Source organism: Tauraco erythrolophus, chromosome 7 (assembly GCF_009769465.1).
Source record: "Tauraco erythrolophus isolate bTauEry1 chromosome 7, bTauEry1.pri, whole genome shotgun sequence".
NCBI lineage: Eukaryota > Metazoa > Chordata > Aves > Musophagiformes > Musophagidae > Tauraco > Tauraco erythrolophus.
The window spans coordinates 39,296,070-39,320,196 of NC_141471.1; the positions used below are offsets into that span (position 1 = coordinate 39,296,070).

Here is a 24,127-nt window from a genome sequence, read left to right on the forward strand (position 1 = left end):
AATACTTTTTGAACTAGCCTACATACTACAGGAATGTTAGTACAGACTTTTAAATTATTGTATATAGGTGGATATTTTTTAAGCAAAGCAGCATATAATTTAAATTCTTCGTAGCCTTGTAAACAACTCTCATTCTTACCATGCTGACAAATGTTACCTCAGAATACCTTTTGCATTACATGCCTGTAGTTAATTTTTCCCCTTCCATCATCATTTTTAAGTATTTTGGAGATTCTCCAGTTATTATTCAGACATTTTTCAATGAACTGCCAGAAACTAATGTGCTACCTTTAGTCTCTCTGTATGTTTCTTCACTTCTTCTATTCTGCCTATCCTCAGATTGCAGCAGGATGCAATTTCATGAACAGATGGGCTCATGATCCTTTTCTCATCAAGCACGAAGAGGAAAGAGATGATGAGGAGCTGTGGCTGCTGTTGAGCCTACCTCCTATTGATTACAGATCCTTATAGGATAGTGCCTGAAGAAGCCCAGCCTGGGTAGGGTGGTCATGGACTTGACAAAGGCAGCAGAACTTTTCCAAATTGGAGGCAAAGAAAGTTGTTCTACTGTAAGCAAAAAAAAGGTGGTGTGTGTGAAGGCACATGCCATGAAGTATGCATGTAAGGGCAAGTGTCCTGTCTTTTCCTGCTGGCAAAGTGGATGTTTACCATTTGTGTGACAGACTGTCTTCACCCAGCAATTAGGAGGCCTTTGGATGAGGAGTCCAACACCTACATTTTAAACAGGCAACCAGAGCTACTATTGTTCAACCATAGAAGCAGTGAGGGTTGATTGTCCAAAATACACCACATGGAACAAGTGGTTCCCAAAGTGGGTGTTCCCTTGAGTAGAGTTGGTTGAGAAAAGCAACAACCTAGCAGCAGACAAGATCTGAGGTTCTGCTTTTAACGTGCAGCTTGGGGTAAGGTCTTTGGGTCACAGATGTTCAGATCTGGGTATAAGATGTCTATTTCCAGCAAGAATTACCCTTATTCTTGTGCATTTCACTGCACTGAGGAGTGTTGCCAGCAGGTTGAGGGAGGTGATCCTTCCCCTCTGCTCAGAACTGGTAAGGCCACACATGGAGTACTGTGTCCAGTGCTGAGCTGTCCAGTGCTGAGCTGCCCGGTACAAGGGAGACACGGACATGCTGGAGACAGTCCAACAGAGGTCCACTAAGATGATGAAGGGACTGGAGCATCTCCCCTATAAGGAAATGCTGAGAGCTGGGACTGTTCAGCCTAGAAAAGAGAAGGCTCAGAAGGGATCTCTTCAATGTGTATAAATACCAGAAGGTAGGATATAGAGATGGAGCCAGGCTCTTTTCAGTGGTACCCAGTAGCAGGACCAGAGGCATCAAATGAAACACAGGAGGCTCTGTCTGAACACTGGGAAACACGTTTTGATGGTGGGGGTGACCGAGCACTGGCACAGGTTGACCAGAGACATTGTGGAGTCTCACTCCAAAACTGTGTTCAGTTTTGGGCCCCTCACTACAGGAAAGACAGTGAGGTGCTGGAGCGTGTCCAAGAAGGGCAACAAAGCTGGTGAAGGGGCTACAGAAAAAACTTTACAAGGAGCAGCTGAGGGAACTGGGGTTGTTGAGCATGCAGAAAAGGAGGCTCAGGGGAGACCTTACCTCTCTCTGCAACTACCTGAAAGGAGGCTGTAGCATGGTGGGTGTCGGTCTCTTCTCCCAGGTAACAAGCAACAAGAGGAAACAGCCTCAAGTTGCACCAGGGGAGGCTTAGATTGGATATGAGGAAAAATTTCTTCCCCAAAAGGATTGTCAAGCATTGAAACAGGCTGCCCAGGGAATTGGCTGAGTCACCATCCCTGGAGGTATTTAGAGAGACATGTAGATGTGGCACTTAGGGACATGGGTTAGTGGTTGCCTTGGCAGTGTTAGGTTGGTTGGACTTGATGATCCTATAGATCTTTCCCAACATAAATGATTCTATGATTCATCAGCTTGAAAAAAGGCACTGCTGTGCCAGGATGAGCCTGGGGCTAACAGCTGGGCTATTTACAGTTATGGCATTAATATATAATTGCCATAAATTCCCCTCAGCTGCAGCTGTAATGATCTTTCCCCATGACCATGCCTTTGAACAAAACTATTGGAAAAGACAGGTAACTGCATCTTTACATTTCTCTGCTTTTTTCTTAGTTCTTGTGACAGCTCGGTTATGCTGTAACTCCTACTTCGACACGTGCATGCTCATGGTGTGGAGATGGTGTAAGGGTAAGAAGCTCTCCACCCGTAGGACTCAAAGGAAGCATCATTAGTCTTTTTCTAGCCTATTATGATACCTTGCTGTATGTCATGTGAAAACAAAACAAAAAAAGTAGTGATGCTTTGACCAGTATTTACTATCCCTGTCATTATTATAGTTACTTGGTAAATATGCATGAATATAGCAACAAGCAGGAGTCAGCATATACGTTGCTTCTCAAACAACTGGAAAAGTTTAATACTGCTTTGAAGACTATTTTGTTATAGTACTATTAAAGGTGACTTATTGCTGGTTCTCATTTGTTCTGGAACTTGTTTACTGCTCTGTAATAAGTACCTTCACAAGGATTTTAAAAATACTTAATGCTAGACTACCTGCCAGAAGGTATCTAAAGCAGAAAAAGTTTTACTCCTATTTTTATTATGATTAGAAGCAAACAACATCTTTCAGAGATTAAATGAGAAAGCCTGTGCATATTTGCAAGCGTTGGTGAAATGTTATTTCCATATATACTGGATTATTGTTCAAGGTCCATTGAAGCTTCTGAAGTTGCTATTACCTGGAGATACAGAGAATCACAGTGGCTGTCACCCAGCAGCAGTGAGTCCCACCAGTCCCACTATGTCCTTGCACTGAGCAAACAGCTGCACTCAAGACCAGGGGAAGTTTTAAGGCCATAGGGGTACTCTGGTTTCTCAAACTTGTAGGATGAATGATTTGCACTCGAGCATGTTGCTGTAGCAGAGTTTGTTTGGGGTTTTTTTTAAATGCACTACACAGCCGAAGCAAAAGCAACATACTATTAGAAAATTACTACCTGGATCACTGTGCTCAAAAGAATTTATTAGTTCTGTCATATAAGCAGTTCCAGATAAGGACATAAATTCCCACAAGATAATGGCAAATGCTGGTTTCTTTTCTTAAGAAACAGGCAATTAAGATATATCATGTTTTTAGCAGGAACACCCTCTTCTTTCATCTCGCCTCCCTCCCAACTCTCACGGGTTAGAGATCAGAGTTGTGCAAAAGAGCTGTGTGAAGTGGTATGTCCTAATTTCAGTGCTCTGCATGGGGCAATCGTTTTCTCTCTGTTCTCCTCTTGTTCACAAATACCCAGCTACTCCTATCAGGATGCAAAGTGCTCTGCAAGCAACAGCTTATAGAAGCAGCTTTGAAGTTCAACATGGTATGTGTTACCTGTCCTCTGATTAGAAGTATTTTCATTCAAAGTACCCTTTCATTCCAAAAGTGGGTATCATGGGAAATCCATTTACTTTGGTTGTGGACAGCTGGCAAAAGCACGCTGCTTTTTTACCCAGCTTCATCCAGCACAACACCCTCTGAAATGAAGTGTGCTACTTGCAGTCCCTATTCTGGCCTGGTAGATAGAAGGTAAGTTTTAGGGTTTATTTTCTCCTTCCCTTACCTGCATTTTCAGAATACCTAGGCACAGGAGCTGTTCCTGTAATAGAGAGTGTGGGTGGAGTGTATTTTGAATGGGAAGATCATTAGGTAGGCCATAAGTGAAAATATCTTCATGTTTGTTTTCTGTAAGTGGAAAGGCCCAATGTTTTCTTGTCCAATTGCCAGTTGTCATATAAGGCAATACCAAAGTAATGAGTCTGAATGGAACAATTTCATAAAAAAAAACATCCGAGAATGCAGTGTGCCAATATGGCAATGGCTATTTCCCTAATGCACAACTCTTACAGTTTCAAGTTGAGGTGTTGCTGCCTTCTAAGGAGCTTTTATCTCCTCAATACAGAAGTCCATGGTTCTTCACCATCCCCTTCCCTGAGCAGTGAAGGATTTTAACTCCATATGCTAATTCCATTTACTGAAGACATGGACTTCCTGTCTGAACCTCCTGTCAAAAAACCCTCAACCATCTTCACATGACATGGGAAGCAGTGTTTACTGGTTTAATTCTTAGAGTGTTTGCCATATCTTGCCCTTCTACAAGAAGAAAATACATGAAAAGCAGGTCTGTCTGTAAGACTGTCAAGGAAAGGAAGCATGCTGCAGAACTGCACTTAACGTAAGGAAGCGTAAGACAGCCATTCCTAAGCCTAACCAGTTGGATTGCCAAACTCACCAGTAATTCACTGGTACTTAATGGATTCGTCAGCCGTGTATGCTTACCACAGAGATTACTAGAAACTGTTCAGCACTACCGAGGCAGAAAGATGGAGAATAGTCAGGCATTGATCAACGTCCAGCTTCTATTCCATCAAAAAATTCCAAATTTGTAGCTTGTGTATAAATATGGCACCTTATTAATTGCATCTTAGGAGTCAACAGGTTATGTATAGAAGTCTTATGCATCCAGGCTGGCTCCATGTTTTAGTACTCAGTACTACAGCAGCAGCCAGGTGCGTTACAAACACAAGCTCCTCTGAGCTGGGTGCAGGTGAAGACAAAGCTTAACCTGGAGGACCTAATTCTGATAACTTGTACAGGCATAATGATGAGTTACTGTAACCAGATATGCCCATATGAAGCCAGTGCAGCAAGGTCAAGAACCAGGACTTACCTTCCTGCCCCCTCAAAACTGAGATTTCAACACTACCATTCTTTGTTTCAACTAGGAAGAGGAGAAAAATGCAAGTCAGCTTTGCTGCAGGCCTAGTCCTGAGCAACAGAGGAAAAACCAGATTGCTTTCAATGACAATATGGCAGTTAGCCCGATGAAGTTAATCTTTGCTTTAATTGGTTGCCCAACGTACATATTTAAACATTCTGTACTAAATTAGCCAGCATGCACACAGTAATTGGACCAGTCAGTGACTTTCTCCTTTCACTATATACATACACAAACAGGAACACCACGAGATTGGACAAAGGAAAGCAATTTGTTAACCGGGTACAGCTAGCAAGTAACATTTTTTCCTCTAGAAATGTTTCTCCTGCAAATTCACGAGCATGAAGACTTTCTTTCAAGTCTTGAAGAACTTTGCAGTCTTGCAGTGAAAAGGCTAACAATAGCCACCGTAGCTGAAATGAGATAAAATTCATTTAAAATCCATTTTGAGCAAGAGTGAAATAGAAAAAAAAAAAAAAAAAGCCTGCAATGTAGCATAGGGAAAAGGGACTTTGGAGACAATCTGAGTAGATGCACTGAGGTAGAAAGGTGGCTTTGGACCCGATTCTGAACACCCTTGACTTAGTGTGAAAGAGAAGGAGGGGGATCAGAACTGGGTTCAAAATTTCACATTCACTGATACCTGGTACCAGAAAGTCGGTATCTAAAGAATTGAAGTGTTTGCTTACTTTACTTGAAGAACTTTAGTTCTGTGTCAACACAGTCATAGAAAAGATCCACTACTTCAGCAGGATCCAGAACCTCTGTACGAGTAAGGATATCTTCCATTGCTTCTAAGCCTTGTTTTTCAAGGTCTAACATAATCCTCATCAGTTTCTGGCCCTTATCCTAAAGGCATGAAACAACCAAACTCAATTAACCAGCAAACAGGCTCATTACAGCATTTTACTGTTCTGTTACGGAGATATTTTCAAGTACTTTTAAAAATAAGAAAGCCTTTTCAAGTACAAACTATTTCTGTTACTAGTTTTTTCAATGGTCAAAGGCTGGACACTTTATGCATTAAGAAAAATAACCAAGAAGGAGTTGGTAAGTTGGAAGCAGAGAAGGAAGACGGAGAGAAAGATGGATAGAGGAAAATGGTATAAGGCTTGTACACGTGAGAAAGAGGTGAAGCTACTTCTTAAGCCTGTAAACCCGCAAACAGAACCACATGAGAAGACCAGAAGGCCCAAGGATCGTACAGATCATTGTGTGTACATGTGTATCCCTCAGCTCATCACCTGCAAGACGATTAGATCTGAAATGATGCGTAATGTAACAGCATTAAGAGTCCAGATCCCAGACAGCTTTGTGTGTCACTGACTTTTCTTCATGTTTCTGGGCAGGATATTCACTCCTGAAGAAGGTGTCATTTTGTTTTACCCAGATGTTATTTAAAGTAGTCTCTTTTCTTCTTTTTCTTTTTTTTTTTTTTTTTAAATGGAGAACTGCTGTGTGTTTTCCTTGCAGCTTTCAAAATTGATTTTTAAATGCGTTTTTTTTTCTGGAATGAGTGACAGTTCTGAGTTTTCCAGGATTTACACCAGCATTTGTGCAGAAAGAGTAGTGCACCTAAGCTAAAGTTTAGGCTCCCAAGTGGGCAGTTTTTATAGCATGAAGCCTCACTATAAGGTACATTTCCTTTTCTACAGCAACTGTTGGTGTCACACTATGGAACTTTAATAGGGAAGAGTTCACAAGATGCTAACATACCTCTTCTAGGTCTTCCCTAAATTAGTATTTTGCATAATGCTATGAGAGCCAGCTGCACATTGAGTCAATGTTACCACAAAGGCCACAGATTTTAAATTAAGCCATTCCAAGGGATTAAAACCCACATCTAGCCAAAACTGCGTTTAAATAAAGTTTGTACTAGCAAGGGTTACCGTAGTTTCCTTAATCACTAGTGGGTAAGTCTGAATGCTGTTACGATCTTAGCAAAACTCTGGCCTACCCAAATACATACAGAGGAAAACTGCAGAAAAGTAAGTCCTCTGTGGAATTTCGACATGACTATGTGGGTCTTCCATAAATTGCCTGAAATACCACTACCAGCATGCCTGGCATGCCCCGGTGATCTCTCTCTCTATTTTACCTCCTTATAACCAGCTACCCGGTTTACTGCTGTAGTTGTAATTGTAAATGTCAAAGAACATTTACTGAACTTCTTGCACTATGACAGCAAAAGTTGTTTCTCAATCAGTTGGAAAAGCTGTACAGAATAATCCCCTTCCTGCATTTATTTATTTCAAAATTTATTCCCATAAGAGATCTTCAACACTTTAGATTTTTACACTGGAAGGTTTTCAGCCCTCAGGTACCTGTTACATAGCACTGAAAAGTGTCTTTCCTTCTTGCATGGCATTTTCATTATGGAATGCATGGCATTCCATTTCAGAATTAGCTAATTCTTACAAATTAACAAAAATGCATTAAATCAAGACTTGCAAAACTGCCACATGCAAATTATTTCTTCAAGGAAAAAATACCCTCAAACTATGTAGTTCTTAATCCATCATATAATTTAAATTACAACATTCCTGCCATTATCCTATCATATAATTCTGATACCACGTTGCACTAGCATCTAGTGTTCAATAATCACTTAAAAAGACTATATACACAATGGGCATTGAACAAACTGATCAGCTTGTCAGTTTGACTTTTCAACTTGTAAAAGCAGTGGAGCAGAGCAACACTCAGAATAACAAAAAAGAAACTGTGCAGAATTTGCCTTCAGAGGGCATCATTCGAGCTAAACTTGCAAGGATTCTAAGAATATTCAGAGAATGTTTTTCAGTGAGTGACTTTGAAGTAAATTATGGAGCTAGGAATCTACATTTACTACTTTAATTCCAGGTTCCACAGCTCTTACCTGATCATTCTCAAGGAGAGATCGGGCCCACTCATGCGCCTTGTACAATTCATGCCTGCGATCAGGTTTCTCCTGGAATCGAGGTATCTTTTTAGCAGGGTCATCATTGCCAAAAGAAGGAGACTGTACTTTTGGTACTAATTTTACATCATCAACAAAAATAAAAGGTTTAAATATGGACCTGAAAGAAATGAGAATTACTGCTTGCAGTAGTAAGAGATTTTATGTACGTTATTCAAATGTTCACCAGGCTATTTTAAAACATCAGATGCAGAACAGCATAGCTAATTATCTACACCATGCATGGACTAGATTAGAGAGCTGATACTGGCCACAAGCGAAATAAATCTGTGCTTCAAAAGAACTGGGTTTGCCAATTACTGTGAAACTTTATTACCCCTCTTGATCTATAGGCTCCTTTAGTCTCCCTCATGCCAGTTCTGCCACTTCTTTAGAAAAGCGGCATTGTATTTTCCTCTCCAAGTTTTTTTAACAAATCTCAGCATTCAGCCTCACATCAGTTTTTCTCCTCTGTTCACACTGCCATCTCTCCTTCTCCCTCCAGATTTAATTTCCATTAAAATCACAAACACACCCTTGTGGACAGCAGGGAAGATTACATGCCTTGCTCAATATCACAGGATTTGGCATATAACCGGCAGCACTGAAGAATTTTGTGTCGGGGAAGGAAAACACATAGCTAGTTTGGACCTAAACTTCAGAGAGACACAGACGGACGACAAAACCCCAGCAATCCAGGACCTTAATTCCTGACACTCTGAGAGGAGGTGTTGGCAAGTGCATGGAGAAACTGCTTTCCCTTTAGATACACAACAAAACAGCACCCTGCATTCTGCAGTAATGAAGCTGCCAGAAGCGCAAGATTTCTGCAAAACATGATTAATAAACACTGCCTGCATACAGCCAGCAGGTTCATTGCTGCTACCCTTCCCATCCCTGTCATGAAGCCTTGCTGACTAAGAGTTTATGTGACTCACTAGCTGCACTTAAAAAAATGCTTTTTTAATGCATTAGAGTGTAAAATAAAGCAAGAAAGGCCTCTAAACAAGGTTTTTTACAGCTAGGCTCTCCATCTTTAAAAAGGACAGAAATCCCACCAAAACAACATGAAGCCTTGCTCCTTTTTATCCTAAAGGATTTGCATGAAGTCAAAGAAAAGTTTCGGTAAGCAAGCTCAAACTTCTTACTTAACCCTGAAGGTCTGAGTTGCGTAACGCAAGGTGGGTGGAAAGTCCCTCTGGCATGGAAGACTTCTGTAGCACTTGATAGCACCTACTGCTTACTACCACTCCTCTTATAGGAATGACTGTCAGCTGTTCAAGGGCACCATTTTCTTCTCCCCATAACCTCTTTACCTCAATGCAAGTGGCAGATCTCCTGAATAACTGCAAGTGGTTTAGTTTAATTTCTGTGAATCCCAGGTGGATTCTGTTTAAAACACAAGATAATTCATTAGTTCTTCGATGATCTGGCCCATGAGTTCCCTTATCTCCTCTGCTGCTTTCAACTAGAGAAGACATCATGTAAACCAACTGGAAATTGTCCTTCCGATAAATATACTTGGGATACCAGGCAGTTCCAGATGTTTTGCCTTGTTAACATTTTGATGTCATATGAGGCTACCTAGAGTACACACCCTCTCTTTGCTAGTTAGACACTTTGTTTCAGTTTTGCACCCAGGAGTTCACCAGAAGTGACTAAAATGGTCCACAACCTCATCATCTCAACAAGAACCCACTGGAAAGCAACTCTGCTGGAGTAATAGTTCCTGGGTCCTCCCTAAACTGCATTTCCTCTAGAAGCTCCGAATTTAGGCAAAGTTCCAGATCCAGCCTTTCAGCCCAATGGTGTCCGTTTAGAATCGCAGCAAGACGCGGTTCAGCAACACAGGACTGTCGGATTGCACACCACCAACTGCTGACTGCATGTCTGCTTGGAACACGCTCCTGAAGCATGTTCCCATTCAGGTAGCAGGGCTTGTTTAGTATCTTTTAACCCATCATCTGCTGTGCACCCAGGGAGTCCCAGTGCTGCGGCTTACCTTGAAGGGTCTGGCGTGCCAGTGAAGTAATGGACACAGGGAAAACTAGGGTCCTGAGGCAGAACTGACACTATGCTAGCTGTAGTAAGGAAAGATTCAGAGTCCACACAGACACCACTGTCCTTGTCTCGCAGGACATCAATCATAGCTTGTGCAGAAACGTCACCTATATGAAGGGGGAAAAAAAAATCTGAGTGTTCAATGGCTTGGATCCCAGGTAAGGATTTTAGCCTGAACAGGCTTTGGCCTAATATGAGCAGTGACACTCAGTCATATGACATTACTCGGGCTTGTCAAACCCCAGTTAACAGTTTCACTTGCCTAGCTGGTAAAAGGGAACAGTAAGAAGCAGTAATTAGGCATTACAATTGCTAGGTAGGGAGAAATATCATTCAAAAGGTATTTTTCAGGAAGAAGGCCATCATGTCTGTAATATTGCTTTAGCAATCACTATGAACAGACTTCTCACATAAAACATGCATTTTCCTCTAACAAGCTACCTCTGCCCAAGCCCGGGTAGGATGGGACCACCCTGATTTCCCACTTCTCATCTATTTCAATTAGCTCTCAGTCAAAATTTTGAAACATCATCTCCCATTCACAGAGCAGCAGACCTAGACACTGAGATTTTTCTCCAAATCACTATCTACAAGAATCCCACGTTCTCATTCTATTTCCTGCCTGTGTCTTATCACAGCTTTCTCCCCATGACACCCCCATGTTTTCTTGCAATACCCCTTTGGCAGGTAGGGCTTCTTCCTGAGCATCTTCTCAGACCCCGCATTGACTCACCCTTCAATGCACAGGTACCTCAATACATCCAGAGACATGGAAAGACCCAGCAGTCTGCAAGATCTGCAGCCATAGCCATCTGTCTGTAGGGCCCCTGAGGCTATAATCCAGGTTTATGAAGACCTTTCACCTATGGTCCTTCAAAATTACTGTATCTGCATCTCAGACACAAACCACGCTCCATGTAATTCTACAGCCTTAGCAGAAACTCTGCACTGCAATAAATATTTCACCTCTACACTGTTCTTGACATTTGCCAACATGTGAAAATGCTAACAATCTAGTAAATTCACATCTGTAGTAAAGGGCTTTTTATAAAAAGACATTTTGTACCATTTTTCACACATGAAAGAGCAGATACATGTCAGCCATGCACTGCTGCAGGCTGGTCATTTCAGAGGTATTTTAGCCAGCTGCAGTGAACGTAAGTCATTAATAAATTCTAGTCTAGAAAGTAATTGGCGCATTGTCTGTTCTAGTAATTTTGTTCTGAAAAAGGGACTTCAGTTTGAAACTGATTAGCATTGCCCTTCCTTAAACTATGATCTTAATTCCTTCCTCAAAAGCTAAGCGAATCTCCCAAAATGCAGAATCCATTGAGCTCAAATTTTCATATGTGAGGCCATTTACCTTTTTAATACTTTAATTTTAGAATTAGGTAGGGCCACTATAATTACACCAAAGCACAAATGTTGTGGCACATCATGCACATCAGAACAACAGTGAAGAAAGTTATTTTATAATTGCAATCCTGTTTTAAAACCTTAAAATTGAGAGGTAGATTAAGGGCTTCATCCTAAATCGTGGCAAGTTTAGGGACAGTCTTCAGTTCTGGTCTTCCTTTCTACATGGTTTACATTTAGAGGTGTTCTCCTCAGTCACACATAGTTCTGGACAGAATGCCTGAAAGGAAGCACTAGTGACTAAAAATCGCACTGCACACACAGAAAGATGGTTCAACACTTACCACCTTGCTTTTCTAGGCTCTCCCTGCCAGAACAGCAGGCTAAGTGGTCATCACCAAGAGAGAACACTTCAGAAAAATTGAAGTCTGAGTCTCCGTTCCACCAGCCTTGACTTCTCACGTAATTCCTTAGTTCAGGATGCTCAGCATCAATTTTTGTAGTTAATGAAAGCTGATTGCAAATGCATTTCACCCCCTCTGTAGAAAGAGCCACATGGCAAAAGAGAACATTAATACAGTTTTTCTGAGTGAAGATGGAAGGACAATGAAATTTCAGTTAGGAAGAAAATTAAGCCATTGGTTAGGATGTACATTTGGCATGACTGCATAACTACACATACACAAAATAACCAGCCACTGCAGCTTGCAGAGCTCAATTCTGTGTGCTCTACTTAGGTATTTACACTGCCTAACGATGATTAATAGTGCTATTTAGTCAGAATATCAGTTTCACAATCCTTACCTAATACATTCTGACCAAAGTAACAGTGGTCTCCAAATGCCAAAGGCACCTGCCTGACCTTTTCTCCAATGGTATATTCCACTGCCACAACAAGGCTTGAGGTCTGACTCGATTTCAAAATATATTTCAGCAAAGCTGCATTTAGTTTAATGACCCTTCTTTGCCACTGAAAACTGAAAATTTAATTTGGAAAATGTTTTCAAAAGCTTACTGATTGCTTTAAGCTTCCCAGTTGAAAAACAATTTTATTGTAAGCAGCAAGCCAGGCTTAAATTAAACTTCATTTTAAATCTTAAATTTTAAAATGGCATGAAGTAAAAAGAAGCCGTAAGTCACCTTCAAAGAATATCAAAGGGTTTTTTTAATTTGCTTTTCCCAAAAATACCGCAGTGCTTATATCTATTTATCTACAGCATGACTAACAGTGGCTGCTGCAGATACTCCTCAGAGAGAATAAAGCACATGTGTTGGAAGCCAGGGAAAAAGCTGATAAAGTAAATCTATAAAGTAAAATAAAACCAGATTCTGGAATTCGGCACAAACTTTTTCTTAAAAAAAAAACCAAAACAGTATTTGTAAAAGTAATTAATACTACCGTCCACAAAAGTAAGCTTGCTTTTGCAATGCCTCACGCATGCAATTTAAATGAGTAACAACTTATAGCAGGAAGTTCTGAGCATCAGCCTGCAAAAAAGTCACTGTCATTCAGTTCTGACTTATACTAGGTCACTGACAGTTTATTCTGATTCCCACTTTCAAATAGCATATCTTTCAGGGAATTTTCATGACTTCAGTGACAGGAATACTTGCATTTGTTATCAACCTAGGCAAGCCACTCCTTAAGAGCTCTTTACATATTACCTTTAGTAACCATGTGAAATAGTATTTCATGGTTTTGATGCCCTTCAAAAAAAGGAAAATTTATCAAACAATAAAATTTTTCCTATTACTGTTCTTCAGTCTGAGTGGAAAAATTTGTAAGGGTTTATCCTTAAATTACTGTCAAAGTGTTGCTTGATAAATATTCACAGCTTTAGAGAACTGCAGCAGTAATATTAAAAACAGAACATCTCTGAGGACACAAGTCAGGAAAAAAAAAATGCCTTCACACTGGGGAATGACACATTTTCTCTGTTTTAGCAGCATTTGTTCATTCATTTGAAAGCTGAGAGGCATGCTTATGGTTCCAAAAAAGAACCCCCTGAACGAAGCATGAAATACAGAGTTAAGTTTTTACATAGCCAGTAGCCTTTCCTCCTGGCAGCCCTAGCGGGCTGCAGAAGATGGAAACTACTTATCTGCCTCTCACAGGGACCTCCTAAAGAGAAATGTGCTGGTAAAAATCAGAACAGAGCGGCAGTATCATTTCAAAAAGCTGCAAGCAGCAGACGAGGGCAACAGTTTATTTGCTGGGAAGAAGGACATGAAGGTTATGTAGTGCTGATGCAGCTAAAAAGGCTAAGTAAAAATCACTGTTGTTCAAATATCGGCCAGGCAGGTCAACAGAAGAAGCCAGGCTGTCACTGCATAATCCCAGGAACTTCAGGAGCCAGCTGCTTTCCAGAGTTTGGATTTTATCAGGACAGCATTATCAGTGTTCTATTCTCTATGCTTGGTGTGTGTGCTAGAAGACTTCCTCCATCTTGCAGGTATCCTTAAAATGCAAGCTTTGCTTGAGCAAACACCATGCCTGCTAAGGTAAGCTGATTCATATTTGATGGCATGAACTGACAATAGGCCACCACAGAACATCACACAGCCTGGTGTTTGGTATTTTCAACAAAGTTAAACCTCCCTCCTCCCCACATCTGCTGTCTCCTACCTTTCAGTGAAGGGGAAATGAAAAGATAATTCAATGGATCTGCCATAGCTCAAAGCATGGATGATAAAAGTCCTCTTAAATTAGCTGAATTTTTAATTCATTCAAATGTGAGTAAACTTTAAAAAGCTCTACTCTTATGAAAATAAAAATTCCTTCAAAACTAAAGACGACAACTAAGAATAAATGAAATATGCACCTTAGACAATCATATTAAGGCAGCACATATGTGCTGGCAAAGTTTTAAATAAGTTCAGCAACCAAGTCAGTGAAATCTAGTAGTTTGGCAGTTCCGGCTTCGCGCATACAGAAAAAGAAATCACCTACAAGCTTACAGAGCAGAAAATTATTGTTTTGCAGTGTCAGATAAGAAATGGAGATACGAGGGGACTGTATCTACTGCAGTAAAGCAGCCAGCAGCAGCCCATTCAATTTACCACGCAACACAAGCCCCTTTTCTCAAAGCCATTAATGCTCATCCTTCCCTCCTACTATTTCAGATTTGTAAGTAACAATTTGGGCATTAACTCCATCAAAAAGACACTTGAAACATTCCAAACAGTAAATAAATCTGGAAAAATACAACACTTACCAAATATAAAAATTTAAGCATGATGATTATTACATAGCTTATGTATACAGGTAACAATTTCCAGCTTCACAGAAAATGCTAAGTTGCATCAGCCAATACAAATCAACATTTAAAAAAAATAATAGTACAGATATAGAAGGTTAAAATCAATGATTTAATCAAACACTTGAATAAATTAGTCACTTATTTAAACTCAGTGACTTTAAGACCAACCCTTCCAAGACAACTCTTTACAGTTATTTATAGTAAAAGAGGTTTGCTGAGTGATAAACTGACCTGTGATTTTTTCTGCTGCCCAGTACTTTCCAGAAGTCTCAAGTACCCAGGCTTCATTTCTGTCCACAATCAAAAATGCACTTTGGAAAGTATGGCATGAATTCCCATCTTCATAGTAATTTCCACCTTGTCCATGCTCTTCCAACAGAGCAACTATTACATCCAATGCTTCTTTAGCTGTTGCCCCTCTTTCTAGGCCAAGTCTGTAAGAAAAGGGTAAAACAGATTGAGACAGGTAACCGTAAGGTCTCCATAAGTTATTCATTTTAAACATCAGCACTGTTTAAACCAGCACATCTGGTTTTAAAATACCACAGTGTCAGGTATGCCTAGCATAATAATTCTTGCTTTAATGAGTTACTAGAATTACAGGCTGAGATATTAAATTATTTATTCTGTTTCAAGTCTTTATTTTCTACACTGGTTCTTTATTCTCAAGCCTATCGTAGCTGGTTTTTAGTTTTTGGGTTTTTTTTTTAAACTCTTTTTTTAAGAGTCCAATTAACAACCAGTGGCCTCAACTGCACTGTAAACAAGCAATGCTCTATTTATCCCCTCTCCCTCCAGCAGAATAAATTTGAAGAACAACTGGCAAAGGTCTTTTTAAAGTAAGAGCTGCATGCAAGTTTACTGTTCTGTACAGAAGAGTAGAAAATAGCAAATTAATATTACCAGAGATTAAAAAAGGGAAGGAGTATGCAGTATTACAATCCCTCTACAACCTCACTTTCCAAAAGCTCCAATATTTAATTGGCCATGAAAGCTAGATGTTTTATCCTTCTATGCATATTGCACACTGTAGACAGAAGCATTTGTGCACTGTCATGCTTCAGTGTTCCTGCAGAGGTTTCCCAAAAAAAACCATTTAACAATTAAACACCAGATATGGCTTTTGTCTGAGCTAAGAGTAACCATATGTCTAAAAGAACATGATTTTAAAAGAAAGTTTGAGCAAAGCAAGGATATTTTAGGGAAAAGTAAACTGGGGCATGAGAATAGGTTTTACAAAGCTACAGGGATTGACTGTATCTTGCCTTGAATAAATGGGTTGAAATAATTCCTTGATATAATTTACAGCCCTAACCAAGTCAACAATGAAAGCAGTAGTCAGAGGAGTCCAAATCAGACCTGCAAACTATTCCACTAGTTCCAAAAGGTAATTACTGGTAATGAAGAAATGCATTATTTCAAACAACAGCATATCCATGCCTCCATTCTTTGGGAGAGTTACCTGGATCTGTCCAAAAATATCTCTCTGTTGGTTATGTCACCTTGATATTTTCCTCTGTGTTTATCTTTCTCAAATAGCTGTATAGACAAAGTAATTTTGACTGATAGATAGTTCCAAGAAATTAACCTTTTCAAATTTAAGTACTATGCTAGCCCTTTCCATTTCCCTGGAAATCACATGACAAGAAAAGACTACTTTGTTTCTTTCCTAAAAACGACTATACACAAATTGAGTCTTGATAACTTGATTACAAATTTGTTGATCTAAATACTTTTCAACCTGATTTCTGCACTGGGTCTGCTCTGTTAAATAGCTGGACACTATTAGCCTTGTTGTAGGTTGAATTATTGAAAGCAGTGTGTTCATCTCTCTCAGCAGCATCTACTTATGACTTGACAAAGGAGAGCTAACTACCTAACTTAAAGTGAAAATTTCTCCCCCATCATCATCTTACCGTGCATTTATAGAGTTTTTCCCTCTCATCTTCTTTCTCTCGCTAGCTGAAACTCAGTGTGCATTGTTGTCTCCATTTTCAGTCACTATGCATTTATATTATTCCTTCATTCTTTTCATCACTGGTGCAATCACCTTTCCAGAGCAATACAGAGATGCCAGTCTTAGCACGTACCATAGACATCACTTAAAAGCCAGTCCAAAAGCATGTCTTATTTATGCCCTAAGAAAACTCCAAGAGCTGTCACTGCCACAGGTAAATGAATGGACTGACAACCACCTTGGTGACCATATAGTCACTAGATTCAGTGATAATCTGCTCCCTTCTCCTCAGTTTATGATCAAAAGCATTAGATAATAATTAGATTGAAACCTGTCAAGAGACAAAACATCACACTAAAACTTTCAATAATGTCTCCCTGAAATTTTCCTTCCGAGATGGTTATAGTCTAGCTTTCTCTATCAAAACTACAAAAGAAATATCTTTTAGATAATTTTTTGGCAAATGGCTCCAATGTTACATTGACTTCCATTTAACAAAGGCCTAGACTTTGCTTTTGTTTGAGTGCTCCTATCTCTCAGTCACAAGGGGCAGCAAAACCCAAAGAAAACAAAAAACCCACCCTACACAACAACCAACCAGCTCATCTCCACCAAGCCATAGGCCTTGCCAGTTATCTCGGCACCAGTGTCCTGGGTAACTGCAGCATAACTCTCCCACTAACGCATTTCAGAGTACCCTTCAAGGTGAGCTGGAAGAAAAGTCTTCAATAATTTCACCACCAGATCAGAGCTTGAATTATTCATGAAGAAAATTTCAGTAATTTAGTACAATCCACCGGTAAACAAATTAATACTATTTTAAAGAGCATTCTTGATTCCCTGTCAAGATCAGCATCTCTGCATGGCTCTGAAAAAGTGATTGCATCAGTGATGAAAAGAACGAACAAATAATACAAACACATAGGGATTAAAAATTGAGACAATAATGCAGAAATAAGGGTGTATTTTACATGTTTCTCCATATCTAACTTTATGATAATGTTGTCCTAAGCATAACATCTCTACTTCCCTAAGAAAACAGGTGCTTTACAGCGACAACTGTGCCTCAAAAAAAAAAAAAAAAATCAAAAAACAAACACCTCAAAAAACCCAAACTAAAACAAAAAAAAACAACACCAAAAGCCAAACACCACCCAAAAAACAACTTGCAACCACGTTAGGAAGAATATCTGAAGAAAATCCTGATAAGCTAACCAATGCAGCAATACTGGTGCAGCTTTCAAAGACCAGCTTTCAAATAAATCCCTAGAACCGAAAAGAAGCATTTCTTTGGAATTTGTGCTGGAATCTGTTTTCTCTCTATTTTTCTGTCTGCTGTGACTACGTTCATGTTCTCTGTTTAGATAAAATGGGATGGGGACAAGCCTGCATGGAATAGGACCAACTCCTACGCCTCAAGTCAATCACACAAATTTTATTAATTTCTTAAGAATCATTTGTATGTTCTGACATGCTGTGATATCAAGAAATAAAAATCCCTTCAAAACTAAAAAATGTCAAGCTACAAATCTGTAGATGTCTGTCTTAATCCTCAGATACAGCAGTATACTAGGTAACCCACTGTTTTCAGTCATTAAGCCAGCAGCCAGTCACTGAACAAGCTAAACACTTGCTGAAATCATAGAATCATTAAGGTTGGAAAGGACCTCTAAGATCACCGAGTCCAATTATCAACCCAATACAACCATGCCCACTAAACCATGTCCTAAGTGCTACATCTACATGTTTTTTGAACACTTCCAGGCATGGTGACTCCACCACTTCCCTGAGCAATCTGTTCCAATGTTTGATCACTCTTTCAGTAAAGAAATTCTTCCTAATATCTAATCTAAACTTCCCCTAGCGCAACTTGAGGCCATTTCCTCTCGTCCTATCTTTACTGATGTCTGTCATGATCTTTATTGAAAAAAATGCTTTGTCAATGAGGTTGAAGGACGAATTTTCAATTTCCTATTTCAACAACAGAACATGCTGACTTAGGAATTACACTACCCTGCTGCAAGATGCCTCTGGCCTGTTTAACGTGTGTACTCTCACAACACCCACCTACAGCCTTTGCCCGTGTTGGCTGGATTTTAAATCCTAACTGAAAAGTGACAATTCCAGATTTATTCAAAGAGAAAGGAAGCCTCCCCTACACAAAAAAAAAAAAAAAAAATCAAGAGAACGTAGAAGTAAACTCTTAGGGGAGCCAGAACATTCAAGCAAAATCCGATTCTGCTACCTGGATGACATTCCTGGGTTGACAACTCTTATGCCTGCTTTGAAGAACATGTTTCAGGGTGTAAAGCTTTTAGTTTCTTTTGCAAGCAGCTAGTCATACATGCACACAGGTGTCAGTCTTCATCCTTCAGCTAAGATCTGACACAGATGCAGAAGTTCAACGTATATATAGGTGTGAGAGAAATTTGGCGACCAGAAATGTGCATTTCTTAATCAGGTTTTAAACACCTCAGTTTATTTTTATTCCAATAAATCCTGAGCAATAGGATTAGTCTGTTCTGTAGATGGGTAAAAAGAGGCACAGCTGGTGGCAGCTGCTTCATTGCAGCCTATATGATTGATTTTGTGCTTGATGACTCTCTATGCTATGAGGGGATCCAAAACAGATAAGCTTAATGCAACTGGCCAAGTCTTCACAGTAAAAGAAAGAATCACTTTGGCTGGAACAAGAGGCAGATGGTTGTCTGCAACACCAGTTTCAGTCTCTAGTTCTCCTTGCCTGAAGCACTCTCTGCATTCGAGCTACAGGTAATCTCTTCTGCAGACAAGAAGGAAGAGCGGGAGGGTAATACCTACAGGTGATGATCCCTCATAGTTTATGACCAGTTTCTCCTTATCTTGATATCTGCTGATTTGTTAAGAGTGGATAAATCTAGAGCTGCTGGATGACATATACATTTGAAAGTGAAACAGTATTTTGAGGCTGCAATAACTGTGACCAAAATAAGCAGAACTCTGCATCTAAACCAATGGTTTGTTAAAGTTCCAGAAGGATGGTAGTAGAAGGGAAAAAATAAAGGTTGAGCTTGGAAAGTCACATAACATACCCCTTTTCTTGACAAAAGCTTGTTCTACATTTTCTTAAAAGAGCCCCTGAGTCTATTCAGTCCCCCTTGATACAATTAAACTCACTAGCCCTCCTAGATAGAGCTTCTCCACAGATTCCTTCAGTAATAGTTAGAGAAAATACCAAAGAGAAATGTAACCCCAATTCCCTCATTATTTTCTCATTGGTCAGATTCTATAGATCTCTGAATATATTTTGCATTTCCACTGCATTCTCTCCAAGTGGCTTATATTCCTCTTGATTTATCGTAGCTGGAACCAGATATTTCTGCAGAGACATCATTAGAGAACATTTACAATTAGTTTCAGGCAGCTATACACCTAACAACAATTTCTTCTAACTCATGCTTCCTAGCTCGCTTATGAGAATATCTTCTAAGGTTTTTATGCTCTCTTAAAAGTCAAGGTATCTATTTCCTATATGCTATCCATAAAAACTGTTAACTCATTACAGGAGTAAAGCAGAATGGTTTGATAGGATTTTTCTAGACTAACAGTTATTACTGCACATTCATCAAATCCTTGATATTTAGGTGGGTTTTTTTCCCTTTCAAGAACTGAGTTTAAGCTGATGTATAACCATAACTCTCTTTAACTGTATTATAGCCACAACGTTTAACCTTTTCCAGTCATCCAGAACCTCTCCCATCTTTCACTAGTTCTCAAGAAAAATGAGAATTCACCTGAAATTGGTTCACCCCACTCATTAAGTATCCTAGGGCAAATTCCAGCAGGACCACTGGGTCTAACATTGATTTGCTTAAATAAGCAGTTGTCTTGTTCCATCTTTAACTAAATGGAGTCCATTTGCTTCCTTTCTCTTTGTAGTAAGTTTGCACTGTTCTCTTGTTCTTTCGTTTTCGGCTTTCTTCCTCCACCCAACTCTCCTCTAAATTCTCTTCACTACAAGATGAGCATGCAGGTTAAGACTTACAGTGCAGCACAAACCTTTTAGGCAGACAACCTTCAATGAACAGACTTACAGGAGTTTGTTGGCCAGCATTTAAATAAGGGCAATGGTTTGCATTGGAATGCATGGGCTGAAGTGAGGCATAGTAGTTTGTTTATGCCTACAGTTGGCTATAAGCCCAGGGTAAGCTTTTGAGATCAGAGTAGGCTGTTGTAAAGTGAGGGAGAAAGAAAAGCACACCAGCAATCTGATGTTACAAATTATTTAGCAGTTCCTTACTAACAATGCAATCATTTCTCTTATCCTGTCAGAATAGCCACAGCTAGACTGTAGGGCAGGTGGACAAGGTAGGTTTAGTGACTCTTCATTAGACTAGTACATACTTGGTAGCCAAATTCAGATTCCAAGTGTTTTAAGTGTTAATTCAGCTGTGTCTAGAGCTCTACCTAGACAGGTCTCCTGCTTACATTGTTTTAAAATCTCCTAATGCCAACACCACAAAGCTGTTACCTGGTATCTTTGTCATCTAAACCTTTGGTGTTTGAAAGGCTGGTCACAGCTCAGCAAGCCACCCACCTGACAAGATCCATTCCAAGCAAGGCTTCGGATTCAGAAGCTGGTTCTCTGGTCACAACGGCTTCATTAGCTACACAGACTCCATGCTCGTTAGCTCCCATTTCTGCCCCCCAAAGCCAGGAGGGCCTGCTCAGCACAACTGCATGAGTCTTCGGCACCTGCTCAATCTCAATATATGTGCACTGCAGAGAGAGCAGGAAAAGAGAAAGCAAAACAATTGCAAGCACCTTATCTAATGCGGTGGCTGAAATTAACTCAAGACTTCGATGTACGGAAAGGATATACGTTACTTAAAAGAAGTCCACATCTTGTGTATAAGCAGGGAATTTTTTTAAACAACATTTAACTGTTATGTTTGAACCTTTACATCCTCATACTGCAAAAGTCTGGGAAAATACAGCTCTCAATAGTTACAGGCTTCAAAGAGTCAAGCAGAATTCAAGTGCCAGAATCAGTGGAAAACAGCAACAGACTGTACTGTTACAGCAAAGAAACACGTCATGTTTGTACATAGGAACTAATTCAAACCATTGTACCACCTCACCGAAGCACAATCTCCAGTACTTTATTAAGTACATAGTGTAACAATGGTAACTGGACAAAGTATGTTAGAAGGCATCCCCTCTCCCTTGCTGCCTCCTCTGCAGCTGACCCAGGACTGAGACCTGCTGGTAATAAAAAAAATTTAAAAAAAAAAAAAAAAAATCTGAAAAGATTCACTTGAATGCTTTGATAAACAGTCACAGGAGATAAAACACAGACATTGTTTTTGCTTAAAACTGATATTTCTGCTATTTTAAATGGTCTGTTGTAATCAGGGGTCTGTGGATTTATTCTGACAAGTCAAAAATACAGAGGAAGGCTTCAGAGAAGTCATTGAAACTGCAAGGAAGAAAGAAATAAGAAATTTTATGTCATCTTTCAAACACATTTAATTTTCCCTTGCTCTAGGACTTAAAAACAAGCACTGCTGACCCAGACATCAAAGAAGAGAGCTTGATCCATCATTAGATCATTGGCTTATACAAGCCAACTACTGAGGTCACATTAAGTTCTTCAAGGGCCAAACTCCACGGAATTTTCTTTTGAGGAAACTGAAGCTGTCTGTGGCATTTATGAGACAGCTCCTAGTGTCCAGCATTCCTGATGCAACATCTTCCTTGCAGGAAGTAATCTGCAACATTTTTCTGGAAGACATTTGGTCAGACATATCAAAGTGAGCAGGATGAGCAGAACGACTTGTGGACTGAAAGTTGTTTGCCATGAAATAAATGCTGTGTTCACATTAAAACCTAAAGCCAAAGGAATTAATCCAAGATTATCAGCAGTGAGAAGCTATTTTTTTTTCTAACCTGTCTTTCCCCTCTCTAAGGATTAGACAGCATGATCATCTTCAGCCTCCAGTCTTGAGCAATGATTTTTACAGTAACAGTTAATCTACCATGCAATTAAAATGTTTAACAGACCATCTTTGATCAGAAATGGCATTTTCAGAATCCTTCACTCTGACCATGCAAGGACACAAGAAATGAGCTTGCCACCTTCATTAGGAATTGTGTGCGAACAGGTCAAACTGTCATCTTTCTACAAAACCAGGCAAATAATAGGTGAAATAAGAGGACGATTTCTCACGGAGGGCACATGATTTAAAAAAAAAAAAAAAAGAAAGAAAAAAAAAAAAAGGAGGGGAAGGGCAGAGAACTCTCATTCTAAGGAATTAAAAATAGAGCAGGGATATGCTTCCCTTTTCCTTTCTGCTGTGTGCTTAATTTTGATTTTTGGCGTATGCAGTAAGACCTCACCAGGGACTTATCTGTTGTATCTGTTGGACAAAATCCCCAATAGTTGACCAAGCTGTTTGACCAAATTGCTTATATAGTAAAGTACTATGATTTTGTAGAGGCAGATTCCTCATCTACTGAGGTGCAACAACATCTGGCACTGGCCAGGAGCTAAGATCCGACTAACAAAAACAGTTTATACAGTTCACCTTTGTTTCACATTCTAATCAAGTCACATCGAAATAGACATTTCTTATCAAGACTCCCTCTTCTCCATTTGAGCTGTCAGCAAGCAAATCTCATTTTTGACATTCTGCGCAATTTTTTTTTCAGAGCTTTAGGTCAGTGCTGTTGGGATAAGCACTTAATGCATGTATGTGAGTGAACAGAGAACAGCTGTATTTCCTGGATGTGCAAAGGAAGACCTGCAGCAGCGGAAAAAAGGTCTGCGCCAAGCACCTTCCCACATTACATGTGAAGACATGACCAGAGCAGCTATCAGAAGACAAGTCTGCAGCCAGGCAGACACCAGCACCGCTAACCCCTTCCAAGACTAACAAGTCTTGGCTCCCTACATCTCATAGGTGGTCAGCTAGCTGGAGCCATCCCGGACATGAACCTTCTCAACTCCACAGTAGAAAGTAGAAACCTAGATGCAGCATAGAGGAGACTTCAGTACTCCATAAACCTCTACTTGCACAGCATTCTCTGGCTGAATAGCCCTATTATACAAGTTTGCTTACACTGAGACTTTGATTTTCTAGAAGGAAAAATTATGAAAACACTCTGAAAAGTGATAGTTAGGCTAAAAAATATGCTGAATGCCTTTTCTCTGCAAAATATATTCTGGCTATCCTTGCTACCAAATGCTTATTACTTCGGGCCTCATTCCAAAACCAAGCATCTCCAAAGCTGCTATTCATTATAAAGATTTTACTGTCAATGGTAGCAGTCAAGAAAGGGAAAAGAGAAAATCATTTGCTCCTGCTTGAAGGATCCAGAGCATTCTGAAAAAAAAAAAAAAAGCTTTTGCTTTGTAACCATGTAATCAGAAGACAGAAAACATCCAGAGGTCTCTCTACGCACCTCCAAATATAGCTGTCAACTTCTATATTGCTGCTTTATGTTCCCGCACCCAACGACAAGTGAACATGGACCATATTTTCACATTGTTATTTTCAGCTTCCATACAATAACTCAGGTACATAGACAATGTTCAAGCCTTATTTATATAAATTGCCTTAAAAGATCTAAATAACAGAAAACCATTTCAATTTGATAGTAGCTGACAGGCCTTGTAAAAACTACCATTGACTTGATTCTTGTTCAACAATCCTTTGCCATGCTAAATGACAATGACGGAAAGCCTTGATGAGATT

The 24,127-nt window shown here is 39.7% G+C and overlaps 1 protein-coding gene across 2 annotated transcripts in view; it reads right to left on the reverse strand.

The window, feature by feature from the left end:
• Nucleotides 1-5,509: 5,509 nt before the first annotated feature.
• The window catches only part of SCRN1 (secernin 1), a 28,783-nt gene continuing 10,165 nt past the window's right edge, over nt 5,510-24,127 (reverse strand). The window contains exons 2-7 of one of the 2 annotated variants that reach the window (XM_009978001.2): nt 20,968-21,149; nt 14,666-14,868; nt 11,519-11,713; nt 9,760-9,925; nt 7,698-7,878; nt 5,510-5,668 (exon numbers count right to left, since the gene is read on the reverse strand). In XM_009978001.2, coding sequence (XP_009976303.2) covers nt 5,510-5,668; nt 7,698-7,878; nt 9,760-9,925; nt 11,519-11,713; nt 14,666-14,868; nt 20,968-21,149 — 1,086 coding nt within the window. Of the gene's footprint in view, nt 5,669-7,661; nt 7,879-9,759; nt 9,926-11,518; nt 11,714-14,665; nt 14,869-20,967; nt 21,150-24,127 lie in introns of both variants that reach the window. The other variant, XM_086614677.1, reaches the window with a different exon arrangement.